This window comes from Pristis pectinata, chromosome 19 (genome assembly GCF_009764475.1).
Source record: "Pristis pectinata isolate sPriPec2 chromosome 19, sPriPec2.1.pri, whole genome shotgun sequence".
NCBI lineage: Eukaryota > Metazoa > Chordata > Chondrichthyes > Rhinopristiformes > Pristidae > Pristis > Pristis pectinata.
This window is the reverse complement of record NC_067423.1, coordinates 34331350-34347276: the sequence shown is the minus strand read 5'-3', so window position 1 is coordinate 34347276 and position 15927 is coordinate 34331350. Positions and strand designations below refer to the sequence as shown.

Below are 15927 nucleotides of genomic sequence, written 5' to 3'. Positions count from 1 at the left end.
GAATATGACAGAAAGACTTGACAAGACGAAATATCTATGTATGCAAAATCTGATCACATCCTTGGGGGATCATAGCGTGAATCACGCCCAAGAATTATTTTCAAAGTGTGGTCACTGTTAGTTTGTTAGTAAATATACAAATACCAAATGGACAAAGTGAATTGCCACAAGTAAATGAGATAATTAAACTGTTCTCGGTTGTGGACGGAGCATCGGCCATGACAATGGAAGGACAACTTTGATTTTCACCAAAACGTGATGTGGAATCTTTGAATCTCCTTCAGCAGGCAGTCGGGGATAGTTGAATGGAAACTAATTAAACTGGCACTGAAACAGTTCTTCAGCACTGCCCTGGGGTTTAAGCTGAACTATCTTGTTCATATCCTGGAATGAGGTTTGAATCCTCAATCTCCGACTCAGAGGGTGAGATAGCTACCAACTCAGCCAGATATATTGCAGTAAGGTTTACTACTTAAGGGTGAAAAGTATCGATAACTAACAGAGTGCTCATCTTAATGATCCCGTTAGACCAACACTTTTATCTCCACTTTATATAATAGTGATCTTGTAAAATAAAATGTACTTTTCTCACTTTCCTGTTCTCCTGGTGACACTGATTCATATACCATTCTTCTTGCGTCTGGTTAGACCATGACTACAGGTGGTACAGTGTAGATACAGTAAAACTCTGAGAATCCACTATTCCACTATCCAGAAATCCCAATGATTCGGCATCAGGCTCACTTAATGATATTTCCCGTGTTTCAAGGGAACTCTTTGGGGCTCCTTTTCTCACGCTGTCTTGAAACTCACCGGAGCCATGTTTCCCATGCTCTCTTGAAACTCACCAGGCTCCATTTCCTGTGCTGCCTTGAAACATGGCGGGCACCTGGTTCTCATACTCCCTTGAGTTACTGTGTCCTCTTTCCCATGCTTCCTTTAAAATTACTAGGTTCACTGGAAAACTTACAATACTGTGTAACATCTGAAACAAGTGACTTATAAGTATGTTGGGGTATAACAGAAAAACATCCAATAGTCCAGAAAACCTGCCAGTCCAGCATCAAGACCCTGAGCATGTTGGATTACTGAGCAGAAGAGCTTATTCTCTTCTCAGTAGTTGTCAGGACACAGGGATTTTCCAATGGTGATGGATGAATATTTTCTGTGAGGACTCTGTCAGGTTCCTTAACTCTCCCAAACACAGGCTTCTGAATCTAGAAAAGCTCAAGTGTCACCTCAGCTGGCTGTAGCCGAGTTCCGAGAACTCCCAAACTCCGGAAAGCTGAAAATCTGAAATAAAAAAACAGAAAATGCTGGAAACACTCAGCAGGTCAGGCAGCATCTGTGGAGAGAGAAACTGAATTAACGTTTCAGGTTTTAAGACCTCTCGTCAGAACTGGAAAAGAGAAAACAAATTAGCTTTAAGTTGCAGAGAAGGTGAGGAAGGAATGGAAAGACAAAGAGAATGTCTCTGATAGGATGAGGTCAGGGTTACCAAGGGGTTACCGAGAACTACTCGTGCACTGATTTCTCTTATGCTGTTTTAGCTGATCTTATTTACTTTGCCAGGAATTCTACACAACGTATCAATCTTTAGTTTCTCCATTCAAAGAATATATATTAATTTTTAAGGTCCCAGGATTTGGCATGTGTCCTGGGCAAAACAGACGAAGACAAATGCAAAGTTTGCTGTACATTCTGACCAGCTTTCAACTTGATGGATAATTGGAGGCCAATAAAGCCAGATTTGTTTTTTCCTATTCATAAGTGGGTAGAAAAAAGCTAAGTAAATGCAAAGCACGTTAGACATTTGCTGCCCTCTGTTTCCTACCGCTACCCAGGACGAATTTCCACCCCATATTTTCAACTTTGAAAACTCAGCCAAGTTCCAAAGCAAACCTTAGGTAACATGATGGATTACAAGTACAGGAATTAATATATACTCAAAAGCACCAGCTCAGAGCTCAATTTCAATTCTGCCCAGATAGTGGAGATAAACAATTCCTCTCATGCTGCCCATGAATGGTTATAAGTGAATTCTCTAACATTAATCTGATCTGCGGTGGGCACTGTTCTGAAGTACAAGCTATCCAGTATTTGGCACTGAATATGGTAGTGTGCAGAGAGTGGAAATATCTCATCATATCACCACCGACAAACATTGGGCTGAAGCGTTAAGGAAAACATAGGGGAGAGAATTGATTGCCTTTTGTTTAAGAGTCAAGGATAAAGTGCTGAACTCAAAGCTTCTTTAAATAACACTGTGGTGAGTTGAATGAGAGCAAGTTGAAGTGAATTTTCTTGCAAGAGTCTCAGGAGCTGTCTGAAGCACAGTGGACAGAGATTAAGGAATCTCACATGGTTTTTCACACCCATTAACTTAAAAGGCGGGAACCAGATAAACGTAGGCTGACTGGCGAGCCAATAACTGCAGGCATAGAGTCATAGAGTAATACAGCATGAAAACAGGCCCTTCGGCCCAACTCATCCATGCCAACCATGGTGCCTACCAAGCTAGTCCCATTTGCCCACATTTGTCCCATGTCCCTCTAAATCCCTCCTTTCCACTTCCTTATCCAATTGTCTTTTAAATGTTGTTATTGCATGGGAAACGAAACTTCTTATCCTGATACCTGTATGTGTTGAAATAGAAATAGGGTTATGCTGTAAGAAGTTGAGGGTCGAAGATCAGATGGTGGTTGGCATTCTGTACGTGAAGCTGCTCACTTTTACCTTTTCAATGTGGTATGGTTTTTCAAATTTTTCTTCTACAATCTGTTCCTTTTCCTCTTCCGGTTCCGGCTCTGGCTCTGGTTCTGGCTCAGGTTCGGGCTCTGGTTCAGGCTCGGGCTCAGGTTCAGGCTCCGGTTCCGCCTCTGGTTCTGGTTCTGGCTCTGGCTCTGGCTCTGGTTCCATTTCCGGTTCTGGTTCCGGCTCTTGCCGCCACTCATTTCGTTGGTTGGTCTCCTCCTCCTCCTCTCTCTCATTTCTTTGGATTCCTTTCGAAATGTCTTGAGTTTCTCTTATTGTTGGGTCAAATGCACTTTGGCGCTCCATGGCCTCTTGAAGGCGTTTCTGACGTCGTTCTTCTCTCTTCTGCAACCTCTCTGCCATCTCGTCATCATCATCCATTATGTTCTGAGCTCTCGAAACTTTGGTCTCTTCTTCCATTGCACTATATGAGAAGAAGATTTATTCCAATCAGATTTTGCATTACACATTTATATTTTCACATTTTAATATTCAAAGGTATTACTTGTTATAGAAAGACCACCATATCAGCAATACAGACTTCACATGGAAACTGCCACTCAGATATTATCTTTTGAGTATACATTCCCTCATTTAGGCAACACCGCCTTACCATAATGTGAAACTGAAAGAGTCATATCTAATCGAATACACTTAATGTATTTGTGGGCTGAAGGGCCTGTACTGTGCTGTAGTGTTCTATGTTCTAACTCCTTGGACAGGTCTTGAGTGTCCTCCACACTCAATTCATAGTAGACTTGATGTCAGCCTTCACAAGAACACAAGAAAATAGCATCAGGAGAAGGCACCAAGGCCCTCAAGCCTGCCTCACCACTCAATATGATCACGACTGACCTACACTGGCCTAAACTCCTTTCCTGTGCCAGTTCACCATAACCCTCAGTTCCTCAATCTTTCAAGTATTTATCCATCTCCATCTTAAATATTTCTAATGATCTGACCTCCACCCTCTGGGACAGAGAATTCTAGAGTTTCACTACCCTCTGAGAGAAGAAATTTCTACACACCTCAGTCTTAAATGACAGGTCCCCTATTTGTAACTATGTTTCCATGTTCATGACTCTCCCATCTCAAAATATCTCAATATCTACCCCGTCAATACCACTGAGGCACTTATATGTTTGAATAAGATCACCCTCATTCTTCTAAACTCCAAGGAATACAGACCCAAGCTGTGTAGCCTCTCTTGAAAGGACAACCCTTTTATCCCAGGAATTAGCCTGGTCAATCAACTTTGGATTGTCTTCAGTGCTACCATATCCTTCTTTAGATAAGGGGACAAAAACTGTGCACAGTATTCTGGGTGTGGCCTCACCAACCCCCTGAATAACTTTAACAAAACCTTCCCACTTTTAAAGTCCAACCCCCTTCACAGCAAGTGCCAAAATGCAGTTTGCTTTCTTAAGCACTTGTTGGACTTGCCTGCTGACTTTGTGTACTTCATACACTAGAACACCTAGATCACTCTGTACTTCACTCATCTGCAGTCTCTCACCATTTAGATAACAATCTGCCTTTTGGTTCCTCTTTCCAAAGTGCATGACCTCACACTTCCCCACATTAAACTCCATTTGACATGTTTTTGCCCAATCACTATATCTACATTCCATTGTAGAATCACAATGTCTTCATTCCAACATGCTCCTCCACCTATTTTTGTATCAAAGGCAAATTTGGAAACCTTACATTTTGTTGCCTCCTCCTGGTAATTAACGTAAATAGTAAACAATTGTGGGCCAAGAACTGATCCTTGGAGAACTCCACTAGTTCACTTTCCTCACCTAACAATTTGCAAATTATTTCATTGAGTCATAGAATTATACACACAGAAACTGCTCCTTCAGCCCACCAGACTGTCAAGCACCAATTTACACCAGAGAAACAAAGGAATGCAGATGTTGGAATCTAGATGAAAAAACACAATGGTGCTGGAAGAACTCAGCAGGCCAGGCAGCATCCGTGGACAAAAGCAAGTGGTCAACATTTCAGGTCAGGACCCTTCACCATCATGCTTTTCAACCAATTTGCATCAACCTTACTAGTTCCATTTTATTCTCCTAAGGTTCTACCACTCATCTATGCACAGGGGACAATTTACTTTTACCAATTAACCTCCCAACCTGCACGTTTTTGGGATGTGGTAGGATCCAGAGCACACAGTCGAAACCTATATGGTAACAGGGAGAACGTGCAAACTCCACACATGCAACACCCGAGGTCAGAATTGAACCTGGGCTTCTGGAGGTGTGAGGCAGCATCTCTGCTTGTTGCGCCATTGTGCCGCCTACTTCATGAAACTAAATGAAGCTAATTCTGTGGAAAATGGTTCAAAATCCATGGACTATAATTTAAACAATAAGGAAAATGCTGGAAGTACTCAGCAGGTCAACCAAAATCTGTGGAGAGATAAACAGTTAATAGTTACCGTTGATGAGGGAAAGGATCTACCGGTGCTCTCATCTCCTTCACAAAGGCTTTGCAAACTTACCATCTTAACCCTTAATCTTAGCCAAGAATTTTTTTTTAAATGGTGTTGGTTCTGCCCTCTTAAATGTTCCTTCCAGATTTCATTTGAATTGGTGGACTCTCATTGATGGAGGCCATGACAGAAACTCTTGTGCATCAGAAATGAGCCCAAAACCAAAGAGTGAGAGATTTCAGTGAGATCACAGCAATGCTGGAAGGAAATCCTGTCATCCATCATTTATGCTTTTTGAGTGATTATCTTCCTTTGTCACACCACAACCATCAATGATGATGATTGGGTAAGTCCAAATCCAGCAATGATAAAATGTCCATCCAGTAATCAATAATCCAAAAGGGATATCCTTATCTACAAAGTGGTAAACATGTTAAACTTTTACCTCATGGAGAAAATGGTACAAACAGGAGGTGAATAATACATGAGGAAGAAAGGAAGAGAAGAGAATAGGAGCAGCTGGTGTAGGTTGGGAAGAAGTTGTGTGGACCAATACTGTTTCAGACCAAGCATCATAGAGGCCTCCTTCCATGCCATATGTTATTTCATGTTTGATTGGAGCAGAGGTATCCAAACTGTGGCCCAAGGCAACTCCTGGCTTGGATGAAAAACAAACTGCTGGAGGAACTCAGTGGGTCGGGCAACATCTGTGGAGGGAAATGCACAGTCCACGTTTTGGGTCTTGACCTGAAATGTCAACTGTCCATTTCCCTCTGCAGATGCTGCCCGACCCACTGAGTTCCTCCAGCAGTTTGTTTTTTTGCTCCAGATTCCAGCATCTTCAGTCTCTTGTGTCTCCTGGCTTGGATATTCTAACATGCATGAGGCCCAGTGTTGTGTGCAGTAGGGTAGGCATTTCCTCTGCTTTGTGGGCAGTAATGATTGCAGAGGAAGTGAAATGAGGAGAGGATCATACATAGGTGTGCAGTCAGGGACCAACTTGGATAATGACCCAATGACAGTGGCGTAGGAGAAAGCAGAAGATCCCAGGTGGGATGATCAGGTCAGGCGGGTGAAGGACAGGGTTCTGAAAGAAGACAGCTGGGCAGCTATAGGGGTACAGGACTCGCTGAAACCAGGCACAGCAAGGGAGGTGTGTTGGGGGCAAGCAGTCAATGAGCCAAATTTTGTCATGGTTTCTCTCAGTAATCTATTGGCCTGAAAAAGTGTAAATGCCATTTTACGGCTTCTTTGGTTCTTCTGCTGAAGTTACAAAGGACAGTGGGAAAGTTCCTGAAGACATTTACATTCAGTGCATTGGAATTATGAATGGTGTCATGAATAATCCAGCTGTTTTCACCTCCTTTAGCCCTGGCTAGTTTTGTACGAGGGCTCAGACCCAAGCCTCCTCCAGTTCTAACTTGCGTCCAAACACTTTCAAGGCCTTTTGAAAAATGTGTTCCTTTGATATGCTCATCCATACAGCACTGCTTCTCCATCAACTAGCATTAAAACAGAAAAGACTGCAAATATTTCAGTATCAACTGAATAGAACTATGAAGGATTTTTCTAAGAAGTTTACACAATGACTAATTTTAGATTCATAGGTTTAACTCCAAATATGAACCTCATTGCAAACAATGAAAAATAGATCGTCCATGGGCATTTGTTTAATCTGATTTATCTTTCATTAGTGCAAAACTGTACATCTTGAACTATTGCTCATTTGTTCAGATTAAAATCTATTTCACCCAAGAAACTTTCAGATTGTTCCTGATGAATGGGGTTAACTGGACTTATGCCCATTTATGGCTTGTCGTGAAGCAAAGTGACTGTTAATTCAAGAATTTCATATCAGGGCATTACCAGGTCATGGGTCACGACATGTTACTCAGTGACTTAATATGAAACCAATGTTTTTGTTGGCAGTAACAAGGTTTTTAAATGGATTTGAGACTTTCAGATGGACACAAAATATACATTCAAATAATCCAGCATCATTAACGTTGGATTTCTGGACCCCATGTACCTTGTCTTTACAGAAAGGCTATTATAGATTATCTAATTCCATTTAGTTTTCATCAACAGTAGAACTTTTAGTGTTGAGGCAGCTTGGCTTGGCTCTGCCTGTTACTATTAAATGAAAATTCTACTTTTGAACACATGTCAACACTTCATTTTATTAGTGAATCCACCCAAATAATTACAGGAATCTACAACTAATCTGGGGTGTGGGATCTGATGGACTGCCAATACCTATCCACCTTTAACACATGGTACTCCAGAGACACAAAGTAGAACTAGAACTCAAAAACTTCAATGGAAAGAAAATAGTTAATTAATTATCCATCTCCCCCTAAATGATTAAGAAATTGATCAATACATATGATTTAATTAAATAAAAGATTACCCTGGTGTCTATATTACTTTTTGACTTTCTTCTATTGCTCACAGTAAGCGAATCTCAAGTAGGTTTACTTTATTTGTTTTGTAGTGTCTCCTGCAACAGTCCATTCGATTCTTCTGTGGTTTCATGGCATTGGAATCTCTCGTTAAGTTGGAAAGAGGAAATGCTTGATCCATCCCATTTCCCATTAATGGTCTGGTGGATTTTTGTTTTTTCCCTTTGATCTACCTGGTTGGTGGACAGAATGTTTGTAATTGATGCTTACAATGTTTTGGAGGAATTAGAGGCATCTGTTTTCTGATATTTGGCTGGAAGAATACATCCATCCGATGTTGTGTTATGTCATAGGCTCATCCAACACTCAAAGACAAATCAAAATCTGCGGATGCTGAAAATCCGAAACAAAAACAGACGGGGAATCTTTGACCTGAAACACAAATTCTGTTTCTCATTCCACAGGCACTGGCTGACCTGCTGAGTGTTTCTAGCTTTTTCTGTTTTAGTTTCTGGAGAATGGATGTCAGTTTCAGCTTGGCACTACTCTCCCTCCATCTTCCTCCTTTGCTCTACGATGTATGACTATGCCTTTAGCTGTTAAGGAAACCAGCCCTGAAACTCTGCTGCTCTTCAATTCCCTAGATTTCTGCTCACTCCATCCCACTTCCTTAATTCCTTCCCATTTTTGGATGAGGTTTGAATTGTCGTTTTAACCTCTTTGAATTTCAAGGATCGGAGCCCTGATGAAGCCATCACTGATGCTTTTAAGAGAAAGCTAGAAAACTGTAGTTGAAAAAGGAATAGTTTAGGGGTGAGATGAAGGGCACTCCTATGAAGCATAATTCTGGCATAGACTGGTAGGGCTGAAAGGTTTATTTCAATTCTATGTAAAGTATATATATCATTGTTTACCCTCCAAAAACTGTTTATTACAAATAATCTACAAAGATGAGTTTAGAATCTGACGCTCTCCAAATTCAATCTGTTATTTTATTTCATTTATTCTTTCTTGGGGGAGTCCTGGGCATTGCTGTCAAGGCCAGCATTTACTGCCCATCCTTATTTGCCCATGAACAGAGTGCTTCGTAGTCCACTTCAGAGGACACTTAAGAGTTAACCACATTGTAGTGGACCTGGAGTCACATATAAGCCAGGCTGGGTAAGGACAGTAGTAAATCACATTTACAACAATCTTAACAATCTGGCAGTTTCGCAGTCAGCATTACCAAGACTTTTTTTCAAACATTCCAGATTTGTAGGTCAAGTCATTAAGGCTACATTTCCGGAGCAAATCTTTGCTTGGGAGTGAACAAGACCAAGGCAATTGGGACCTTGATGTTATTTCTGTAACCCTGACTTAATCTCCAGTGTAACAAGGCTTTGGGCTGGAAAGCAGCATTGCTGAAATTGTGTTTATATGATCAGTCAACAAGGAATGACAAAGGTCAAAAGTGTTTCATTCCTGAACACATAGCACATCTAGATGACTAAGTGGGAATTTTAAACTCGCACTTCTTTGATATAGCGTGTCTGGCTGAAAAATTGGACATCACCTTTTCTGGAGCAATAAACAGGTGCTGCGAATAACATGAGCACCCAGTCAGGAAGTCTGCAAAAAGAGGGAAATTGGCAAAAGATATATGGTTTAAAAAATTGTCAGGGTGATTTTCAGCCTGTATCGTGCACTGAAACACAAAAATTAAAACTTTTTTTGCATAGTTCCCAAAGGCAGCCACTGAGAGAAATCGTGTCTGCTGTATCATTGACAACTTTCCCAGGCTTCACACCCTTAAAGGAACCTCTCCCCAACACAACCACTGAGCAACAGCAGAAAATGCTGCCACGACGGTGAGGAAAAGTAGTGGAAAGGGAGTTGTGTGCCTTCAGTATCTGGCCACCCCCACTGCGAGTCCCTGGCTATGAGAGGCCCCAGGTTATCGTGAGGCAGAGGTCACGGCATGTGTCTGTGCACTGCATTATGTAGACAGGCTACTATAAGTTACAGGACAGCCAGCAATGCTCCGTGAAACATGCTGAGCAATAAAACCTGAGGTTGGCAGAAGAAGAGAGCAAAATACTGATGCAGCAGTCACATCTCTTCCCCAACCAACTGTGGACTTTGTGTTTTGTTGTTCTGCAAGAGTTAGGCAGGTTTTCATCTCACCTTTAACAGCTAATTTCTGTCTGTAAGCTCAGAAATGACCGATGCGCACCAGGTGAAATAATTAGTCATATACCTAATGCTGGGCTAACATCAGAGGCACTAATGTGAATTATCAGGGCCAATTTCTGAAGGGCTATTAACCGACCCAGAAAAGATTGTGAGCATATTGGAATGTGTGCAATGGGTCCAGCTTCTAGACACATCTTCAGGAATAAAAAATAGTGTGATTCAATTCGGGCCCCTGGTAAAGTGGTACCATTTGAGGTTATATGGACAAAATCACCCACAAAGTGAACTGCGGTGATTCACATATTTCCAACTCCAGAGTCATAGAGTCATTCAGCACCTTTGGCCCAACATGTCCATACAGACCTTTTTGTCCATCTAAACCAATCCCAGTTGCCTGCATTAGGAGGGTAGTAGGAAGCAATGAGGGTTCTCTCGACTGCTGAAGTGTAATCAATAACTAATAATAATCAATAATCAACACAGGCACACCTCAAGGATGTGTGCTTAGCCCATTGCTCTACTCCCTCTACGTTCAAGACTGTGTGGCTAGGCACATCTCAAGTGCTATCTATAAATTTGACAATGACACCACTGTTGTTGGCAAAATCTCAGATGGTGATGAGGAGACTTTCTGGAGTGAGATAGATCGGCTGGTTGAGTGGTGTCACAACAACAATCTCGCACTTCACATCAGCAAGACCAAGAAATTGATTGTGGACTTCAGGAAGGGGAAGTCAGGACAACATGCACCAGACTTCATTGAGGGGTCAGCAGTGGAAAGGATGAGCAGCTTCAAGTTCCTGGGTGTCAACATCTCAGAGGATCTATCCTGGGCCCAACACATTGATGCAATCACAAAGAAGGCATGCCAGCGGCTCTACTTTGTTAGGAGTTTGAGGAGATTTGGTATGCAAGATTCATTTCACTGTGTGTTTCGATGTACATGTGACTAATAAGGATCATATCTTATCTTTCTCACTTGGAAGTTACATTGCTCTGCAGCCCTGATAAGAAAATTAAGTGCTCCCCTTGTTCACAAGTACCTGAACATCAGTGACAGAGAATAAAGTCCAGCTGTGCTGACCGCTAGCCCCGTGCTGAAGTAACCAGCTGACACCCATCCCTGTAAGTTCACTTGCCCAGAAAATGTGGGTTAAAAAGTAGCCCTGCGAGTGACCCTCGCGCAGTGTGTTGCCTCAACCCCACATGAAATTTGTGTGTGCAGCTCATGGAGGATCGTTTGAGCAGCACTCATTGCGCTGTACTTTGCATTAGTTCATCATAAATGGAAGCAGCGACACAAGGCTCAGGCACCAGCTTAACACAAGCACTTAAAGGAGAAGTACTCACTGTCCTCAACCACTGCTGCAAGTTTTTACATAGCCTGCGGTGGACTCAGAGCTGCCATGGTGAGTTTGACATGGTCAGTCTGCTTCTCAGGCACTGCTCTGGAGATCCCAGTGGAAGACTGACTGATTGCATCATGGTCTGGTACAGCAATTCGAATGTGCAGGGACGTAAGAAGCTGCGGAGGGTAGAAGACTCAGCCCAAGACATCACAGGCACATCCCTCCCCACCATCGGTTGTATCTGCAGGAGGAACTGCCTCAAGAAGGAAACATCTGTCATCAAAGATCCCTACCATCTGAACCATGCCATCTTCTCACAGCTACCATTGGGCAGGAGGTACAGAAGCCTGAAGTCCCACACCACCATGTTCATGGACAGCTACTTCCTTTCAACCATTCGGTTCTTGAACCAACCGGCACAACCCTAATCACTACCTCAGTATAGCAACACTATGACCACTTTGCACTGCAATGGACTTTGTTATTTTTGTTCTAATTGCATTCTTTCTTGCAAAAAATGTGTATAATTTATGTTTAATTTAATTTTTTCTTGTGAACATTGTGTATCTGATGCTATGTGCTTGTGGTGCTGCTGTAAGCAAGTTTTTCATTGCACCTGTGCATACATGAGCTTGTGCAATAAACTCGACTTTTTGACTTTTCAAGATATCAGCTCCAAGGGAAAGCTCAGCTAGCGTTGAATCGCCTGTGGGAGGATGTAGCCAGGGAGATAGATGCTAGAAACAATACCTCTAAGACCTGGTCCCAGTGCGTGTAGAAGTTTAACAATCTCACAGGTACAGTCAAGGTTAGTGAACGTGTCAGCAAATCCTATCTATTAACAGCCATTCAAACACCAATACTATTTCAAGAAAGCTACACATGAATACTATTTCAAGCCTCCAACACTTGCTTAAAAACAATCTTTATCCATCACCACACCTTTCTCTCATTCATGACATGCCTCACACTAGTATCACTTCACCAAAACCCTCGCAGCAAACCCCTACATCTCACAGTTTACGCACACAGTTAGTTATTCATGCACATCATCCAAAGGGCTCACTATCACTTTCCCCTGGTGGGGCAAGGGCCCAGTCATGCTGCAGGCCTAACTATCTGGATAGACCATGAACACTGGGGTTGTCTGCCTCAGAGGCCTTTCCCAGCGGAGATCGAGGAAGATGATCATGTGTTCATTTCTTGCTCATTTCTTATCTGCAGCTAATCCCACATGTCTTCTACTTTACAAGATTCAAATGTTCCCTTCTGTCTCTTACCCTGACCAGACCCTGGGGCCCTCCTCCTTCCAGGAACCCAAGAAGTCCAAATGCCACAGGTCCTGGCAGCTGAGCCCACAGAAGGTAAAGATGACAACAGTGGGTCACTACACCTGAGAGCCCCGAGCACTCACTCAGACACGGGCACGTCACAGACAGTAGGTTGCCGTTTCAAGCCAAGATCTAAATTGCCATGCACAAATCAACCAGAAACAGGCCAGGAGGAAAGGATGGTTATAGTGCCAGCTCACTAGAGGACAAGGTTGCACACGTATCCCACACAGATGGCACAAAACAGTGGGCATCATAACGACAACAGCTGATGCATACGCACATCAAGGTGTTTGTGGTTGTATGGAGAGGGAGGGAAGCTTTTCTTCCGGCCTGAAAGCTTGTGAAACATCTACCAATATAGGTGACTCCAGCTCCAAACTGGTGTAGGGCTTTATAGGGGTCACCAACTCCTTGTCAACGCTCCTGGATGCAATCATGCTGCATAGAACTGCTATTACACAGAGAGAGGACATTAACCCCCCTGAGGACATTCCTGCAGCCTTTACTGGCTGTCCTCACATCTTTCGCTGCAGCACAGGCAGCTGCCAGATTCCATTGCTCGGAATAGCTCTGGGCAGGGGTGGGGGGGTGGGGGGAGGTGGTCATAACACTCTACCAGTGCATCAGGTGGCAGGCATGGCTTGTCCCCCTGAGAGTGGACAGCACTAGTGACCCACGTACCATTGCTCTGGCCTAATCCTTGCTGACGCAGCCCGTTCCTGCTCATGCCAAAATAGTCAGAAGTAGGGCTGGCTAATGCCTGATCTGCTTGAGATCGTCCTTCAAGGCCATGTGTTCTGTGGATGGGTGACACTGTGACTTGGTGGTTTTTGCATACACAATGGGCTCACATAGACAGCCAAAGGATCAATAACTGTGTGATGGAAACTTAGGAACTGTTTGGTTTGGCATTCTACCTTAACCACTATCACAACTGAAGAAAAGTCATGTGAGATAGGCCAGCATTTACTGACAATCCGGACTGTCATGGAGGATGCCATTTCCAGAGGATCTCCCACAGCACTGTAGGTGGGCAGCTCTCCCACTGAGGATGGGCAATGGTGATATATTCCCAGGTCAGGATGGTATCAGTCTTGGAGTTTACCCAGCTCATGCTAGGCACTCAATCATTTCCCTCTCTGAGTCTTCCCTGGGGCTGCAGGTTAAGGCTGCCTGGGAAGCTTTAACAAGCTGCTGATCATCCACGGGGTGCCGATGGTGGGTATCACCTGAATGCAGGTGGCAGTGGGATGGGTTGCCACTCACAGACTGTGTCCTGAACAGCTTCAAGCTCTTTTGGTGTTATTCGAGCTGTATATATTGAGGTAACAGAACTTCTTATGGGACCCTGACTTGAACTTCACTTTCCTGACTGATGGCAAGTCTTTGCAGGGGACAGGCATTTAGTCTGGATGCGGACTATGCAGCTTTTAATGTGCTCGCCAGTAATTAAGTGCTTGACCTGGCTCAGTTCCTTGCCGTGTGACGAGATGGGAATTTCCCACATACCATCCCAGGTCTCAATGGTGGCCAGGTCACACTGTCTCTCTGTCTGCACCTTATTTAGCGGTGTGGGATTTATATCTGAACAAGAAGATTAAGAATGCTCTGATCCAGAGAGGACTTCTCTTCTTCCCTGGTTGCCGCATTTCTCCTCTGCCTTTAAGGACAGGCGCGGTAGTGGAGTGGTTAGTGTAACACTATTACAGCGCCAGCGACCTGGGTTCAATTCCGGCCGCTGTCTGTAAGGAGTTTGTACGTTCTCCCTGTGTCTGCGTGGGCTTCCTCCAGGTGCTCCGGTTTCCAAAGACGTACGGGTTAGGAAGTTGTGGGCATGCTATGTTGGCGCCGGAAGTGTGGCGACACTTGCTGGCTGCCCCCAGAACACTCTACGCGAAAGGTACATTTCACTGTGTGTTTGGATGTACATGCGACCAATAAAGAAAGCTTATCTTCTCTTATCCTCACACTCTTCCTCCTCCACCAGCCACTGATGTGATGCAGCAGGCAAAAGCTGTGGCCACAGGTTGTGCAGGGTTTATAGCTGATATAAAAGGGGCAGATGCACTCAGGAGAGTGATCAGGGGGCCTCCGATCAGCCTGGGCAAGGTAATCTCCATTTGAAAACCCGAGTGGTTGTTGTCGCAATGATTGTAAGATGCTCCATGGGTCTGGCAGAAACTGCTCTCCAGCACTTGCAGGAGCCCACACAAGAGCGAGGGAACATGGAGACAATGTTCCCCCAAATGCATCAACCTGACTGGTGTGCAACTTGCAAAGAATGAATGAATTACCCGAACTTCTCAGGTGCACCTCTTGATACCTCAAAGCCTTTCCACCTTCTACAAGGCACGATGGAATACTCTCCATTTGCCTGGATGAGTGCAGCTCCAGTAACACTCATGAAGCTTGCCGTGTGATGAGATGGGAATTTCCCACATACCATCCCAAGTCTGAACGGTGGCCAGGTCACACTGTCTTTCTGTCTGCACCTTAATTAGTAGTGTGGGATTCATATCTGAACAAGAAGATTAGGAATGCTCTGATCCAGAGAGGACTTCTCTTCTTCCCTGGTTGCCACATTTCTCCTCTGCCTTTAAGGGCAGGCACGGTAGTGGAGCAGTTAGCGTAACACTATTACAGTGCCAGTGATCTGGGTCCAATTCCTATACTATGTTGGCGCTGGATGCGTGGCGACACTTGTGTGCTGTCCCCAGAACACTCTATGCAAAAGATGCATTCACTGAGTGTTTCGATGTACATGTGACGAATAAAGAAATCTTATCTTATCCATCTAGTACAAAACAGCCCATTTGACTGGCTCCTTATCCACCACCTTAAACATTCATTCCCTCCGCCACCAGCATACCGTGACTGCAATATGTATCACCTGCATAATTCACCTAGACTACTCTGACTGCACCTCCCAAACCTGCGACCTCTACTATTATGGACAAGGGCAGCAGGCAAATGGGAACGTCTCCCCCTACAGGTTTCCTTCCAGGTCCTGCATCATTCTGACCTCCTTCATTGTCACTGAGGATAAATCTCAGAACTCGCTGCCCAACAGCACTGAGGGAGTATCATCACCGCAAAGACTGCAGTAGTTCAAGAAAGGCAGCTCAGTAGCACCTTCTCAGGGATAATTAAGAAGGATGATTAAGGATGGGCCAATAAACACCAGCAATGCCCGCTTCCCAAAAAATGAATAAATAAGAATAAAAATATTGAGTAAAAATCTCTGCAATCCCTGTCGTTCCAACATTCACCCTGGTGACGTGAAGTCTCTTCCACGTCAATACTCAACAAATCTATGAGTACTTAAAGCTCTTTTCAAATAGCACAAGAACAGGGCCTCTGCATGCTGTTCAGCACTGCTATCCATGTTAAGTATATGGCTCAATTGTGATGGATATTCACTATCCAAGATCAGGAGGCTTTTTGCTAAACTCAGCTTTTCAGCACAGCAGAAG

The 15927-nt window shown here is 43.8% G+C and overlaps 1 protein-coding gene across 7 annotated transcripts in view; it reads right to left on the bottom strand.

The window, feature by feature from the left end:
* Nucleotides 1–15927, bottom strand: part of LOC127580360 (non-muscle caldesmon-like) — a 186350-nt gene that overhangs the window by 42812 nt on the left and 127611 nt on the right. For all 7 annotated transcript variants that reach the window (XM_052033708.1, XM_052033711.1, XM_052033713.1 and 4 more), the window contains one exon: nucleotides 2737–3178. In XM_052033708.1, coding sequence (XP_051889668.1) covers nucleotides 2737–3178 — 442 coding nt within the window. The remainder of the gene's footprint in view (nucleotides 1–2736; nucleotides 3179–15927) is intronic.